This window comes from Sorex fumeus, unplaced genomic scaffold (assembly GCF_029834395.1).
Source record: "Sorex fumeus unplaced genomic scaffold, SorFum_2.1 ptg000010l, whole genome shotgun sequence".
Lineage (NCBI taxonomy): Eukaryota > Metazoa > Chordata > Mammalia > Eulipotyphla > Soricidae > Sorex > Sorex fumeus.
In genome coordinates this window covers 4637680-4654773 of record NW_026606067.1, presented here as the reverse complement: position 1 = coordinate 4654773, position 17094 = coordinate 4637680, and the positions used below count along the sequence as shown (strand labels likewise).

Below are 17094 nucleotides of genomic sequence, written 5' to 3'. Positions count from 1 at the left end.
TCCTCTACTATGCCCTTTAGTTATGCCCATGCTTCGTAAACTTTGCCATCTCACAGGTAAGAAAATTATTGGTTATTTTAAGGGAATTTGAATTCTTTTTTTTTTTTTTACAGTAGTATTGCCTACTGTAAGGGAGTGTCATTTGGACCTTCACCAAGCATCTTCCTGGAAGGGAAAATGTTTTCAAAATGCCTGCAAATTTGATCTCCTTACTTGAATTAAGGAAGTAAGATGCCTTTTCTCTGCATTTGAACAACTTTCTTGACTTCCTGCAAAGAGGGCCCTTCACTGTATTTTTGGAGAAGTTAGTAAAACCGAATCTGACATCACTACCTAGCAGTTCTTGTAGCTAGCCAGTGGTTTGTTCTTAGGGTTACAGAGGAGGAAATTGCCCCGACTGATAAGACAACAGGGAAGAGTATGCATTTATTTCTTTTATTTTGGATTCGGTTTCACAGAGAAAAAAATTTTTTTGCCCTGATAAACATTATTTTACCTTTCAGACGGACGCATGCTGTTTCATAGGAATACGGCTGATCTCCAGATATGACCATGTATTTGTGGCTTAAACTGTTGGCATTCGGTTTTGCCTTTCTGGACACAGTTGAGTTTGTGACTGGTAAGTACACGGATATTAATCTATCCTTATTTTGTTCCCGAGTGGAGGCACACTGGTTTGAAATAGATGTCCAAGTAAGCAGCGGTATTCCCAAATGAGAAAACCACTGGAATGTAATCAAAGCTGTTTGTAGCTCAGATAATTTGTTATGTTGCAATAAAATGCATTGTTTCTGTGCTAAAAGACAGGAATGTTTGGGAGGGGGGTGTTACAATTTAAAAGGAAAAGAGTTGTCTATCTGGGTCTTGGTTTGTGAACTTTTCAAGGAACTGGATAAAGCAACATTGCTGAACTCTCAAAGTACAGGAACATGTCTTTATGTAAGGCTGAGGAATTTTCAATGATAAAATAAATGGATTTGTAGGACTTTAACCAAAAGTGAACATGGTTGAAGTTATAATCCGTCTTTGCTTGCATGTAAACTTCTCCCTCTTTCAAACCCGTCTCTCACTTCCTCAAATTACCAGTACTGCTACAACTTTCTTGTAGAATATGTAATTATATGAGGTTTAACAGAATACATTTGGGTATTTTATAAAATATTAGCTTTGTGCATATATTTAGAATATATTTTGAATCAAGTTTTTATTCTGCTGCTAGTTTTAAGGATTTTTTTTCTTTGCTTGGAAAATTCTTTTGGGGCCACCGCCCTTCTTGGGTGATGGGTAAAGTCTTGAGCTGCTGAAATATTTTAGCTCCTGAGAATCATGCAAATGTTGCGTTCTATAGGAAAATATAACCGATTGGACCCGTTTGACTTTGAGATCTTTGTACATGGATGGCTTGTTTAACGGACATTTTCTCAACAATTTCACTCAGGGTTATGAAAACATGTCTGTTGATTATTCAGTGTAGCTAATAGAATTACATTTAGTAGTATTTCTTGAAATGTAGCCTTTCAAAGCTGTCTTCTTTTAGATTAATCAAAGACCATTGATCTAGTATCTTTGTATTAGTTCTAAATGCGTTAGAAAGGGGAAATTTATGAGTAAGGACACCAAAGTTCAATTTATCTGCTAGATGAATAAAGAAAATAGAGATACCCTTGCCAAAAAAGAAAAAGAAAAAAAGAAAAAAAAGAAAGGTGAAAGTTGCTTTTAAAATAATTCTGCCTTCTGAAATTCATTTTGAAATATTTGTTTTGACTAGTCACTGCTTCCTTTCCTCTAAATGACAATATATCAAATGAATCCAGAACACTCTACCTGTCAGTTTACATTTTGAACAGCTAAGTGCGAAATAGTGTAATGTTTTAATTTAAAAATTGGAGCTGAAAAATTACCATTGTTATATCATTTGTTTCAGTACAGAAAATCCTTACCAAATTACCAAACTGATTAAGTTAGTTATCAAAAAGAAAATTATACAGATTAATAATTTCAGGAGGATGATAAATGTTATTACAAATCAGAGTGCCATTCCATAAGTAAATCATAAAATAGTTTGTAGGTCCCAGAGAAAACCCTTGTAAATTTCCAATCCTGTTTTATGTAGTCCTTTTTATCACAAGAAATATATATCAATTAATAGCTAAAGAATAAAAAGTGATCTACAAACCTTTGAATCAATTTTGCTGAATACCAATACTATAAATAAATAGAAATATAGTTATTTAAGTTTAACTTTAATATTATTAAATTAGTATTAAGTTTAATATTTTTGAATTATTTACTATTATATTATTTAATATTATTAATGTTAAGTTTAACTTTATTGAACACATAAACATTAGTTCAAACAATTTCTAAAATACATAGGTAGTCTTTTAAGAAATATGCTTAGTGACAAAAGATATAGAGATAATCATTTTTATCTATGAATCTTGCTTATACAGAAAATTCTTAAAAACTATCTTGCATAGCACAGCGGGTAGGGCGTTTGCCTTGCACGCGGCCAACCCGGGTTCGATTCCCAGCATCCCATATGGTCCCCTGAGCACCGCCAGGGGTGATTCCTGAGCGTAGAGTCAGGAGTAACCCCTGTGCATTGCCGGTTGTGACCCAAAAAGCAAAAAAAAAAAAACCTATCTTGCAATCAACATATGATTTGAACTGTAACTAGTCTTTTAAATTATATTATTTTTATTAGAAAAAATTAATTAAATTATATGTTTCATGTTTACATGTTAGAATTTTTAGGGTTTATTAGCTATGTTATATTTTAGAGAAATAAATTTGCATTGTATACTCAAGAGACCTAAAATAGAATCAAACATAGAGAGACATTAATGATAGATATGTTCACAATTCAGATGTTTATTTAATCTTTAAAATATAAGTAAGGACAAAAATCAGCACTAGACTTTACAAATGAACAGTAAAGCTGCATTGCATTTTGCACAAAAGTTTACAATCTTTTTATTGTGTACCTCTTTACCTTGATAAAGTGGAAACCAAAACCATAAAGTTTCTAAATAATTCTGAGGAAGTATTGATGGGCCTGAGAATTTTAGATTGAGAATGTTCTCTGGCTTTTACGAAGGTGTAAGGACAGGCAAAGCTATTGCTCCAGAGCATAACACTCAATTTATTTGGTTTCATGAGTCATAACAGTTAAGATTCACTTCCTGGATACCGTTCTTCATTTTTTCCATCTACCTTATAAAGAAAGATCTTGTGTTAGAATAATGCTCTATAACAATCTCTGTCCTGTACCCATCCCCACCCAAATTAGTAAAAAGTATTTTTCTAACAAAACCCCTGCCTGTGTAATCTTTTCATTGCGAAAAATTTGAAATGTATATAGTTAGAAGTAATGTGGACTTAGGACTCTCTCTCTCTCTCTCTCTCTCTCTCTCTCTCTCTCTCTCTCTCTCTCTGTCTTCTTTTGCTCTTTGTAACTAAGCACAGGATCAGAGTGGTTAGCTAGAGGTTGGTCTCTTCTCAAACCACGTGATAATGATAATCTCAGTAGCAACAATTTACTAGTGTAGGAATAGAGTGATTTCTACCCTATTTCTACACTATTCTATGCATATACACACACGTTGTATCTCTGTATTATGTATACTAATTATTAGTATACACAGATACATAAATATATATTGATCCATAGCGCCTCTATTGATTCTTCATATTTTGTCTGATTCGTAATTTTGAGGTTAATGGAGCTTCAATTCTTGTGACTGTTTTATCCTTTTTTATTTTTGGAGCTCCTTATTCTTTTTTGCTATCAGGCTATGATGGTTATTACCTGAGGATTTTCAGTCTTTAACTTCAGACTCATCCCTCAGAAATGCAGAAATTTGATTTTATTTCTCAATTTAAACATCCAATATATGTTTAATTATATTTTATATTTTTTTAAGAATTGAAAGAAAATTACAAATATACTTTGATATATGACATATATTGACATATATGTTTCCCAAGTTCCATAGTTCTACTTTTTGATAATTTAAAATAATCCATATCCATTGCTACCACCTTAACTCAAACCTTTATCACCTTTTACCTGGAGTACTATAATATTTATTTAATCATCATGAAGCATCACTCTTTTCTTACACTATACCTAGAAAATATAAAATAAGAAGGTTCAAATCAATCTGGTGTCTTCGTATTGCCTTTAGAATAAATTCTAAACTTCTAGCTGGACCATCTGAGTTCACCAACAAACTGAACTGGGCTGGAGTTGGATACGGACTTTGTCCTTTGTTTTATGATTGATTAAAATTGAACAAGTAGGAGGCAGTTTCAACACCCTTCCATGACACTTCCTCAAGACCTCTAAGGCTGTAGAAATTGCAGTTCCTCTCTGATCTTCTCTTTCATCACTCTTGCCACAAAAATATTTCAACCAGGGGCCTGGGAGACAGTACATGGGCTAAGGCACTTACCTTGCATGTGGCCAACCCCAGATTGATTCCTGACACCACATACGTACGGTTTCAGAAGAATGGGCAGGAGTGACCCCTGATCACAGTGCCAGAAGCCAGTAATGAGCCCTGAGCACTGCAAAATCAACAACAAAAAATCTTTTGGAAGTTTTATATTTTCTGCATGTTTTCCTTGTCATTTTTCAGTCCTTTTCATTATTTCAAGTTATCTTTGTTGGGGATATTACTAGAATTATTTGACCACTGAGGGCGTTTACCTCCAGTGCAACTTATACACAAACAGAAATGATTCCTGCCTTTCTAATGATAAGGGTTTTTATTAGTCACTGAATAAAGGATTTTTAAAATCAGAAGTACAAAGTATAAGTGTAGGAAAGAAGGAGGAAGAAGGTAAGAAAATGTCAACGAGTGCAAAAAATGAGAGAGAACACCTGTTGTAGTGTCGTAGAGGGAGACTGGGGGGTGGTGGGGTGGAAGAAGGGAAACTGAGGACATTATGGTAATGCGAAATGTACAATGGTGAAGGAATGTGTGTTGGAACATTGTATGGCTGAAAATCAATCATGAACAATTTTATAACTGTGTATATCATGGTGATTTAATAGAGTGAGAGAGAAAGAGGGCTAACGTGCTATCTATTTCTACATTATATTGACATAGGCAGAAATTTAAAAAAATCCTTGGAATAATTATAATATTGTGTGAGTATGGCTCCAACCAATATGTGTATTAGATGATATCTAAATATTACCTAAAATCTTTAATATGCCCAACATATTTTCTTTGTCATTTTTCTACTTCAATTTCTGTCTGTCAAGAAATTGGAAGCAGAATGCTCAGGAATTCTGTTCAAGAATCTTACCAAAAACAAGAAAAAAAAGCAAAAATAGAATATTTCTGCTCTATGAAACAAGACAGATGTAAATATGCATGAAGTCAATGTTAGCAAAATTCAAAGTGCCTTCTAGGTCTATTCACAGCATTTGTGTAGAAAAGATAATATATCTAAAAAATCATCAGCAAGATTATTAGAACTTCCATTGCATTTTTACTTATGGCCTAAACTCAAAAATTTTCATCTTCATTGTTACTTAGCCATACAGTATTTAAGGATAAAAATTTTATTTTTAGCTAAAATTAAACAGCAATATCTGCATCAGGAAAGCTATTTATAAATTTTCACGTTTTGCTGTTGTTGCTTTTTTGCCACATGTGGCTATGCTCAGGCTTACTTCTGGCTATGTCATGGGGTATCACTCCTGGTTAACATGGGGGACCATATGGCATACCAGGGATCAAATATGGGTCAGTCGTTCTTGAGGCAACCATCCTACTCGCTGGGCTATCACTTTGGCCTCTTAAATTTCTCTCTATATGACATTTGGATGAAATTATAACTACAAGCAATATATTTAAGTGAAAATGGTTGTGATTCATATGTTTAAAAAGTTATTTCTAATCAAAATGAGAACAACTGGAGGGATTTTTATCAAGATTCCAAAACAATGACCTAATAAAATAGGGCAGAAGTAAAGATCTTGGAATAGTTTAGCATTTCTTGTATGTGTTAGGATATAAAAAGCTGGTAAAGTGAACTCAATATAAATCATTGATAGGTGAAAAGAGACACTCTGCATTGTGCACTATAAAAATGTCCCGGATATTCATGAAACTATATTACATAAATCTATTTAAATATTTACAGCATTAAAAGATGATATCATTCATGGTAAAAAGTATGGTCATTGTATTTCAAGTATTTTCATTAAAGTTGAAAATCAATATTTTGTTTACCAATAAAAATTCAAGTTGGAATATGCTATTACATTCTGAATAAGAAATATTTCTGTAATCAAGTTATATGAATTGTCAGATACTGATTCAAATGATTTTCCATACTTGAGACAGAATCCTCACCAATAGTGTTGAAATCTTTAATAATCTAAAATATTAGACTGTTTTTTACTTTAAACACTAAAGATTTAGAATATGTAAAAGTGAAAAAAAGTAAAATTCTTTAAAAATGTTGAAATAGGGGCTGGAGATATAGCACAGCGGGTAGGGCGTTTGCCTTGCATGCGGCCAACCCGGGTTCGATTGCCAGCATCCCATATGGTCCCCTGAGCACTGCCAGGGGTAACTCCTGAGTACAGAGCCAGGAGTAACCCCTGTGCATCGCCGGGTGTGACCCAAAAAGCAAAATAAATAAATAAATAAATAAATAAAAAGAAATAAAAATGTTGAAATGTTCTGCAAAGTTATAAATTTTATTTATGTGATCCTATGTCCAAGCAATCATTCTTTATCACTGAAACAGGATTCCAAATCAATAGATTTTCTTTGACACACTTTTAGTAGCTAGAATTGAAGGCTAGGTGACAGAGTAATAATCTTGGAGTCTTTTAATTCTTTTAACTTTAAATCTCTTGTCTTAGTTATTTTCAGGCTACTGTGGATTTTCTTCTTAAGTGATTGTAAATCCATCTTTTTAAAAAACTTTACTAGAAAGTCTTATGATTTGTCATTGTAACAAGACTACCAAATCTCACCTTCTTTCAATCCTTGCTATACTCATACTTATTCTCATAAGAATAATCTTTGTAAAAGTATGATATATACCTTGATATGTACCACTTCTTCAGTGGCTCCCCCTAGAAGACAGAATATGCTGATTCCATGGATTTTCGGATTCAACTTTAATCCAACTTTTAGTTAGAATTCCCCAGTATTTATGAGTTTTCCTTTTGGACGATTTTTACAGGTTGTACGTCAAAATAATATCCTGAATATTTATTTGGCTATTATGTTATTACTAGTTTTTCCTTTTTATTTTTGTTTTACTAAACAAAGCATAAATTTTCACTTAAGTTTTACTATTATTATTAATTTCAAAAATCTTTTTTTTTTCACTTTTTGGGTCACACCTGGTGATGCACAGGGGTTATTCCTGGCTCTGTACTCAGGAGTTACTCCTGGCAGTGCTCAGGGGATCATATGGGATGCTGGGATTCGAACCCGGGTTGGCCGTATGCAAGGCAAATGCCCTACCCGCTGTGCTATCTCTCCAGCCCCTCAAAAGTCATTTTAATCCACATACAAGCTTACTGACTATGACTTTTGCCTCTGATAATTTTCTTCTATAGCTGGTATTTTTCTAAGTGTAATTTACTTTGTTAAATAATATAAATATAAATTTTCCCATAACTTTTAAAGTTCTTAATTACTTTATTTAGAAAGAAATAACATTTCCTTTGTAGAGTTTTAGTCACTGTTAGGGGTTTTATTTGTTTTGTGTTTTAATGTACATAAAGTGTCATTTTCTACTTGGTCTAATTTTAGATTATGTGGTACTAACCATGTTCACATTTATACAGTGGTGATTTTTCTATCAGTGTGACATTCCTTTAGTGAATTTAAATCTCTCTTAAAGATTCACTTTGAGATTTTTAGAAAGTTGATTATTTCCTATGTACCTAATTAATTTTGAAAATACATAAAACTGCAACATTGAATTGTTATATGTTATATTGTAATTCTCTTTCATCTCTCTCACACACTTATATACGTTGAACCTACTTATTTCCAGTTAGTTGAGAAAACAGAAAAATAGGCATCATAAGAAATCATAGGTGCGTCAAAATGAAGCATTAAATAATACTATTTTGGCTTCTGTATGTTTAGAAAATTAAAAGATGCCAGCATGGCACATAATGGTCTAATTTAATCTGTTCAAGTTTCTATTCAAACTATGATGTACACTATGTACTCATTCTAAGTTGTATTTTCCTAATATAATGTTTTCTTCTTTCTAAACTTATTACTGTTGTTTTTATGCCATTGTTCTTCACTCCACATTCTCTTTTTAAGTGAAAAAATTATCAGGACCATTTTAAAAGTTCAAAGGTCACTTATTTGGTGCAGCCCTCTTGCATAGCCCCTATTTTTCCATACCTTTTCCATCTGTATAGTGTTCTTCAGCTGCCAAGAACCTTCTTGCAGTTTCTTCACTTGACCTTCTCTCATAGTAGCTTGTGAGTTCATGGAGGTTATCACTCTTTACTGGTGAATTTCTTCTGGACTTTGTTTGTTGAATGAATAAATGATGGTCTGTCCTTGCAATCCAACCTTACCTGTACAAAATTCCAACAAAAATCATTTTAATTCTGTTCTTGGGTGATGTTTCTACTTGAGTGAACCATTCATGATAAAAATTGTATGTGATAGAAAATTTCAGGAAATAAAGAAGAAAAGTACTTAAAGTCCTTGCTTTCATTTTCTTTTTCCTTTGTCTTTTGCCTTTTTCTCATTTTTTTTTCAATCACAGGCAGTGTGTGAAGTTGCAATCTCATTTTTTTCAAAGTAAAACATGATTAGTCTAAGCAATTTGAGAAATACAGAATGAATAAATCGGTGAATAAAAATATCACAGATGCCCAATACTCACCATCCGAACACTTTCTGAATATTTCACTTCAGAAAGAGGTATTTAGGTATATTTACTGATTCTTTAGTTTATTTTGTGAACAAATACTTTTGAACAAGTACTTCCCTTGTTCTACTCTCTGGGAGCACCATAGCCTTTTCTATCCTTGTGAGTTTCACATTGTCATTGTATTGACTACTTGAAGGTGCTGTATTAAAGCTTCAAAATTATCCATAAAATTCTTCCAGAAAGCAATAATATCCCTTGACACACAGATATATTGATATTCTTTTAATTTTTTTCTAATTAAACCTTTAGTTAAAATCTATAATATGTACTATGTAATTAAAACATATATATTGTTTCAAGACTGTCAGACCTCCATTCTAACTAAATTCTGTAGGTTATCAGTTTTAGAAATTCTGAAGCTGCCACTAAATTGTATAGATAATTATTAGATGCTTAATAAATGACTGGTAAGATTCAAAGAGGAATATAACAAATAGTCCCGATCCTTTTAGGCTTATTGGATTTGTGGTTTAAAATTAGGAAAAGAAAACTGAAGAGAATGTTAAAATAGTCACATTTACACAGCACACAAAATTCTTAACTTTGGATAATCTTTCAGAGCAACTTTTCTAGATCACTATCTAATTATCTAATGAGAAATGGGAGCTATGCTCATATCATATCATCCTGTTTCTATGACTCAAGTTCTATTCTTTTCTCCACTGGATTATTCAGCCTTCTTTCCTTTCTCCTTTCCTTTCCTTTCCTTTCCTTTCCTTTCCTTTCCTTTCCTTTCCTTTCCTTTCCTTTCCTTTCCTTTCCTTTCCTTCCCTTCCCTTCCCTTCCCTTCCCTTCCCTTCCCTTCCCTTTCCTTTTGCCTTCCCTTCCCTTCCCTTCCCTTCCCTTCCCTTCCCTTCCCTTCCCTTCCCTTCCCTTCCCTTCCCTTCCCTTCCCTTCCCTTCCCTTCCCTTCCCTTCCCTTTCCATCACACCCGGAAATGCACAGGGGTTACTCCTGGCTTTGCATTCAGGAATTACTCCTGACGGTGCTCGGGGGACTGTACGGGATGCTGGAACTCAAACCAAGGTTGGCCGCTTGCAAGGCAAACACCCTACCTGCTGTGCTATTGCTCCAGCCCCTATTCAGCCCTCTTAATAGATTAATGAGCAGTTAGTTAAGGACTGAGTTATAGTATGATGGACGAATAGCAACCAGGACGAGTGCAGTTAGTAGTTCCTCTAAGCATGTTTGTTTGAAACTTAGCTGAACCATTAAGCATTGAGCCATATCTTTAGTGAGATCTAAGTCAGATAAAATGATATGCCTCTTATAGAATGCAAAAACACCTTTGATTGATTTGTCTTTACTCTGAATGCTGATGCTACTTTCTTGAAAAAGAGGTTAACCAAATACTGGGCTGAGTTAGTCTGAGGTGAGTGATTAGATGGAAAGAAAGGATTTTCCCCCACTTAATTTGTTTCTGGTATTACATAAAGTGAAAGGTACTGAATAATTTACCAAAGTATCTAGATTTTATTGTTTCTGAAGTGTAAGGGAAGTAACTTGACCTTTGCTAAACACTTTGAAGATGGAAAACACATGAGGTTCTCATCTTATTCCAGGAAGTGCAGATACTAGATAATTCGTTCAAGTCATCCAAGAGCTATAAAAAATGAATCAGGTGGAACTTCCTTGCAGCTTTCTACTCCAAGGACAAGTTGGATATAACTTAACGGAAAGTGAAAAAATGTTCATTGTTTAGTTATTCCACCTCAACTTCTTTAGTCTTAGGTTTCCAAATACTTTTTGGTTTTTAAAATAAGATTTGAACTTACACCCAAGTCTTTTAACTTTTCCTTTAAAAGGTGTTTTTCAATATGATCATCAATGTTTCAGGTATAATCAAGATGTATAACAACTAAGAAAAAATGAGAAAGATATTGGTTCAGAATTCTGCCATTGAGAAGGAAGGATGAGAAAAGGGAAGCAGATAAGGCAAAGAAAAGAGTCAGGGAAAGTAATTGAAAGAAATAACTATAAATGTTGAATCCTGGTGAACTTTACTTTTAAGAAAGGCTGAGGAAGCCAGTCTTTGAAACTTTGCCCAGTCCTCATTGTGAGCATGCAATTATGAAACATTAAGGAAATCACCTTTCAAGACCTTCACTTCCTTTTCTGTAAACTAGGGTAATAGCTGTGGCTGTTAAATGAGATGATTTATTCATTAAGTGACGAGTTTCTCTTAGACTTCCCAATATATGCAGAGATTCCGCCAGGTGCTGATAATGGTAAATAAAACAAACCATAGTGCATTCTTGAAGTTTACATCTTAGCAAGGATAGCAAATACAACACAGTTAAATAATTGAGAACATTTCGGGTACTGATAAAAACATTTTAAAATGAAATTCTTATATCCTAAAATAGTCAGTTTGGGAGTTGAATGTCCCTATGAAATTGTCACTAAGCTACTTGTTGGGTGATCCAGAAGAGGAACTGGCAGAGGTGATAGTCATTTAGAGAAAGGAAAAAAACAAAGTTGGAGTTAAAACCAGAAAGGAGGGCAGTTGCTTCCACAATGGGAACAAAAGCTGAGAGGCATTATTGTTTACATATTCTAACTTGACTTTTTTAGACTTTAGGTTTCCAAATATCATTTGGCTTTTATTTTTGTTTTTTGTTTGTTTGTTTTTGGGTTACACCGCTAGTACTCAGAAATTTCTCTGGGCTTTGCACTCAGAAAGAACTCCTGACAGTGTTTGGGGGACCATTTGGAATGCTGGGGATCAAACTCAGGTTATCCTTATGCAAGACAGACACTCTACCCACCATTCTATTGCTCCGGTTCCATCTTTTGGTTTTTAAAATAAGATTTAAACTTACCACTTCTGAGCAACTCTAAGTATTCCAACCTTTTATGTTATATATATAATATATATGTATATGTATATATATATATATATGTTGGAGAGATAAGCAAGGAGAGAGGGTAGATGATGTGGGGTCTTATTGGCAATGGAAAAGATTTGGATTTGGTCTTTAATATAATGGAAAATATAATTAAAAATTATAAAGCAGAGGAAAACCTGATTTTCTTTCCACGTGTATCCACTCCTCTGGCCTCTGAGAAGAGAATATGTCAGAATTCTGTCAAATCCTGGAAATGAGTTAGGAGCCAGTTGAGTTGTTGAAAGGAAGAAGGGTGGTGATGTGGACACAGTACTGGCTGAGTAGTCAGAAAGAAATAAAAAACATCCAAAATCAAAAAGTTACTGTATGTGTACAGCTGGTAGGGTGCTTGATTTGTACATGACTGATTCAGTTTCGATCCCTGGCACCCTATATCATCCCCTGAGCACTGCCAGGAGTAATTCCGGCATGCAGAGAGAGGAGTACTCCCTAAGAATTGCCAGAAATGGTCTAAACAACAAAGAAAAATAATATTTGAATAACAAGTGTAGGGAATGTATTAGGTCTTGATTAGAGTGATACATTTGGGAGTTGGTTTGTACTGATAGAATTTAAAGGCAAGGACTAAATTGATAGAGTTCAAGAAAGTTGAGATGGAGGGCAGAAGCCATAGTTTTGAATAATGGAGTACTTTGCATTTGGAGGAATAAAGAGGAAAGGATTAGGTATAAAATGAGGAATCCTAACTAGTGTGAAGCAGAAGAAATAATTTTGCTTTGGATACCGAACACAAAGACTTGATCATATAAAACTTAGCATGCTTGCCAGCATATAATGGGAATTCAAAATCGTGTATTCTCTCGAATGATTGGTAGAATAGGTTATGAGCATCCTTTTCAAATTTAATATCATCACAAAGGTAAGATAGAATTTTTACAATATTGGAAATAATTAGATCACTTCAGCATATATATACATATATATACTTGGCTAGTTTATTTTAAAATGGTACAGAATAAAATTTATTTTAATAAAGGCTATCAAGTACCTTGAGAGATCAATAAGCTAGAAACTTAATTAGAAATGTCCTGTTAAGGTAATGGTCTGTTGATTCCTTTGTAGTGTGTATTTTGTTTTGAAACATGTTGGTATAAACATTTTAAGACACCAGAGAAGACAATAGTTGGCCTAGTTGGAAGTGTGATGAGAGTAAATTGGTTACTTAAAAGGTTTGTTTCAAATAAAATTTTTGATAGTTTAGTTCTTTGAGATTGGAAAAACCGGTCATCATTTAGGACTTAATAACTAGTCAGCATACACCAGGAGAAACTTGTCTTTCAATATATGTGTTTATGGAATTTAATTTTAGACCAGTGCTCTTTCTTAAAAGAGATGTCTTTAGAATAAACTTATTTTTGTGAAAACTGGGTACTAATTAGAAAAAACGCTCCAGTAGAAAAGGTATCAGATACCAGTCTCAAGAGTTTATTAAAAATGATGTTATTTAACTTGAAGTACACAATTCATATGAACATTAATCTATCTTGTACTTAGCATCAGCAAATTTTTCAATTGACATTTCCTGATATTTATCATAAAATATGCTGGTTACCATATTCTCAAAAGAATAGCTAAACTGAATGTTTCTTCCTCTAATTGTGAGTTTAGAGTGAAAAAAGAACGTGGAGCTTTTTGCCTGTTTAGATATGTACCAAGCTGCTTTAACCTTGTTTTTCCACTATTTTTTTCCCTGATTCTTCAGAAAACCCTGCTCCCTGGTCTTCAGCTAGAAAACAATAATTTTTGAATCCAGGAAATAAATAATAGAATTACTACTGATAACCTATTTTTGTATTAGAGCACCTTATATTAAACAGACATGTAAGATGAGTTGGTGGTTTACTGAGATGTTAATAAAGAAATCACACTGAAAAGATAACATAGAAGAAAGCTTGAGTAGATTTGGGTAGTTTTGGTACAGTTGTAAAACAGTAGTTTAAACACATCTGCCTCAAGGGGCAAGGGTGAGAGAGAAAAAGAAAGAGGGGAGGAAAGTGCACAGTTGAGAGAGAGGAAAAGAAAGATGTGGATGTGTGGCAAGGGATGGAGAGACCAAGAGAATGTGGGTGGAATAATTTATTGCAATCAGTATCTTCATGTGTGGAAAGAGTCAACCATGCAGTTACCATCAGTGTGTCAGATTGCATCATTTTTTTATAGTGCAGAAAAATCTTTTATGTAAAAAGGAGTGAGATAAACCTAGGTATATTCTGTTTTCAGATAGATGTGTTAGCTCAAATATACAAACAAGGGTCACTTATTTTTTAAACATTGTTTGAGGTTGAAAGGAGAGAAACAAATAATTTTCCACCTAATTTATAAAATGATTGACACCATTTATATGAAAAGAGTAGCTATAACTCTTCGTTACAAGATAACTTTAGAATAAATGGAACCCACAAGTCTATCTGTGGGCTCAGGAAATAGAGGTGTTCACAAGAGAAAGATTAAAGATATTTTCAGAATTACCTGCAGCAGAAAATCACCAAAGTCTTTGAAATGAAAGATTATCCCTTTTCTAAGAACAGAAGGTGGTACAGCACCAAGGGCAGTGCAAAGTCAGGGATAAAAGAACTGTTAAGAATGGCGAGTAGGAGATCAAGGGCGAGGAGAAGCACAAAATTCTGGAAGTGGAACAAGTCAGGTGAAGGAGTATACTTCAAAGGCAGGGAAATAAGAATAATAAAAATGCCTTTAGTTGTCAAATATAACATTTGTGCCAGTTTTGCCACATTCTACTTTTCAGTTACACTGCAAAACTAAAGATAGCTCCTACTAACATTAATTTAATTATATGTATATATATATATATTGTTTTTTTCCTCATCTACTTTAGTAAACTTTTAAAAAGAAAAAGTGCATATGCATAAAGAATTACCGACTATTCTTGTTAGGCTTTATATGAAATGTATCTCAAGATAAATCTTAATATAAAGAAGTACATATACATATCAAGTATTAAATAGTTGTAGAAAACGGTTATGAGAGCACTTTAGAAGATGTAATGAGATAAGATAAGGTAAGGGATTATTATACTAGCTAAGCATTTGTCAAAAGAGTTCATGAGTTTTGTGATTACTATAATAACTAGTTTATATTTTGTTTTTCAATGTGTGTTGGAATAAATATTGAAATCTCACATTAAAAACAAGAAGTGGTTCTTGAAACAAAATATAGAAATATGGGATATTCAATAGGGCTGGAGTGATAGCACAGCAGTGGGGCGTTTGCCTTGCACGCAGTCAACATGGCCAACGGGAGATCGATTCCTCCGCCCCTCTCCGAGAGCCTGGCAAGCTTCCGAGAGTATCTGGCCCATACGGCAGAGCCTGGCAAACTACCTGTGATGTATTCGATATGCCAAACACAGTAACAACAGTCTCCAATGGAGATGTTACTGGGCCCGCTCGAGCAAATCGATGAACAACAGGAGGACAGTGATGGTGACGGGATGTTCAATCATTGTCAATGTGGAGTCCTATAATTATTCTACAGATGTCTGTAGTTGCTAAATAGCCGTACATAGATGAAAATTCAATCAGTGCTATTATAAATTATGATTTGTGAAATTTCTGTCCTGTTTTATGTTTTACCTGCTTGTGAAAAAAAAGACTTATGATGGTAAATACCAAACATCATTATTATTTAGTAAAAATTAAATTTTATATTTTCAAAACATTTATATAATTATGTTTCTTAAAGAAATGAGCTTTTATTTTAATTCATTAAATATCCCACTTCCTATTTAATATGAAACATTACTACAATTTAAAAGGCACATATAAGGCACAAATCAGTAATCCATGTTGGCTTTCCTTGACCATGAAGTTTCTCAGAAGAAATACTCTTAAGAATATCAAATATTGCAACCTGCTCTTTTCTCTCCACTCCCATTTTATGGGCTGAACATCTAGATTTGATGGGCAAGAAAACATTTCTTTCCCTGACTTTTCCAATACCGCCTCTGACAGATACATAGATTTTAATATCTACTGTGTTAACACACAATGAATTATGGAATTTTTAATGACTTTTTGAATTAAGCAAATTTAAAATTCCATATAAAGGCAATATTAGAAGCCACTCTAAAAAATAGCAGGGACACAGATGTTTTTCCTTTATAGTGTTAATTGATTTAAGATCCATCAAATGTTGTTAAAGGATCCAGAGGTTAACAATAATGATGGCGCGTGGGTCAGATTAAAATTCCTCTTGTGAAAAATAATAATAAAATGAAATGATTGCTAATTTTTCTGCATAAAATTTAGCTAGTGGAATGAAACAATAATCTAAGATCTAAATTTTTATTTCTTGTTTCATAATGAAAGGAAATTTAAAATATGGATTTAGGGGTTACATGGTATGAGCAAAATCTGTGCATGTAGTTTTCAGTCTTAGTTTTGGTTTTGGTGAAGAAATGGCAGCTAAACATTTTCTTTTATGCTATTGTTCTATTCAGCAGTTGTAGCAATTAACCTCCTATATTCATCAGGCTGCAAAGCACAGTACAAAATAAGCAACTTCGATCCTTCCTACTAAATCAAAATTTTGAAATGAGAAAGAATTTAAGTACCAATTTTTTATTTTTAAAATTCTTACGGATTAATTTCAAATCAATAAGTATTTTGGAAAATTTCTACTTTAGAAAGTAAATCCATAAGTTACATCTTTCCCAATTCAGTGAATTCACTAACAAATCCTTTTGTTTCACATTTCTGATTTTATTCTATTTTTTAGTTTTTATACACACTTATGTAGTCAAAATAAATTAATTTTTACACAGGCTATAAAATAACCAGAAAACCTTATCTTCTGGTTAAAATAATAGAAATTCAGGATGCTTTTTATTTCATGTCACATTAGTTTTGGATAACACATTTGGATTTTTTACTCTTCATTGTCAAGTGTTGTTCAAGACAACATACTTTTGCTTTTCTTTTGTTTCTTTTCTTTTTTTTTTTGCTTTTTTGGGGGGAGAGGTCACACCTGGAGATGCGCAGGGGTTACTCCTGGCTCTACACTCAGGAGTTATTCCTGGCGGTGCTCAGGGGACCATATGGGATGCTGGGAATCGAAACCGGGTAGGCCACGTGCAAGGCAAATGCCCTACCCGCTGTGCTATCTCTCCAGCCCCTATTTCATTTTTTTTAATTAAAAAAACTAGTTACTGCCTTTATTTGATTGGGATTCCTTTGGAAAGTGGTAATTATGGAGCACTAGGCATAAGACAACCATA

The 17094-nt window shown here is 33.6% G+C and overlaps 1 protein-coding gene across 4 annotated transcripts in view; it reads left to right on the top strand.

Annotated features, from left to right (window-relative positions):
* The first annotated feature begins 348 nt into the window (after window positions 1–348).
* Window positions 349–17094, top strand: part of PTPRC (protein tyrosine phosphatase receptor type C) — a 129640-nt gene continuing 112894 nt past the window's right edge. For all 4 annotated transcript variants that reach the window (XR_008791950.1, XM_056110691.1, XM_056110690.1 and 1 more), the window contains exons 1-2: window positions 349–418; window positions 504–619. Coding sequence is in view for 3 of the 4 variants with exons in the window: in XM_056110691.1 (XP_055966666.1) it covers window positions 547–619 (73 nt within the window). In the remaining variant the exon portion in view is untranslated. The remainder of the gene's footprint in view (window positions 419–503; window positions 620–17094) is intronic.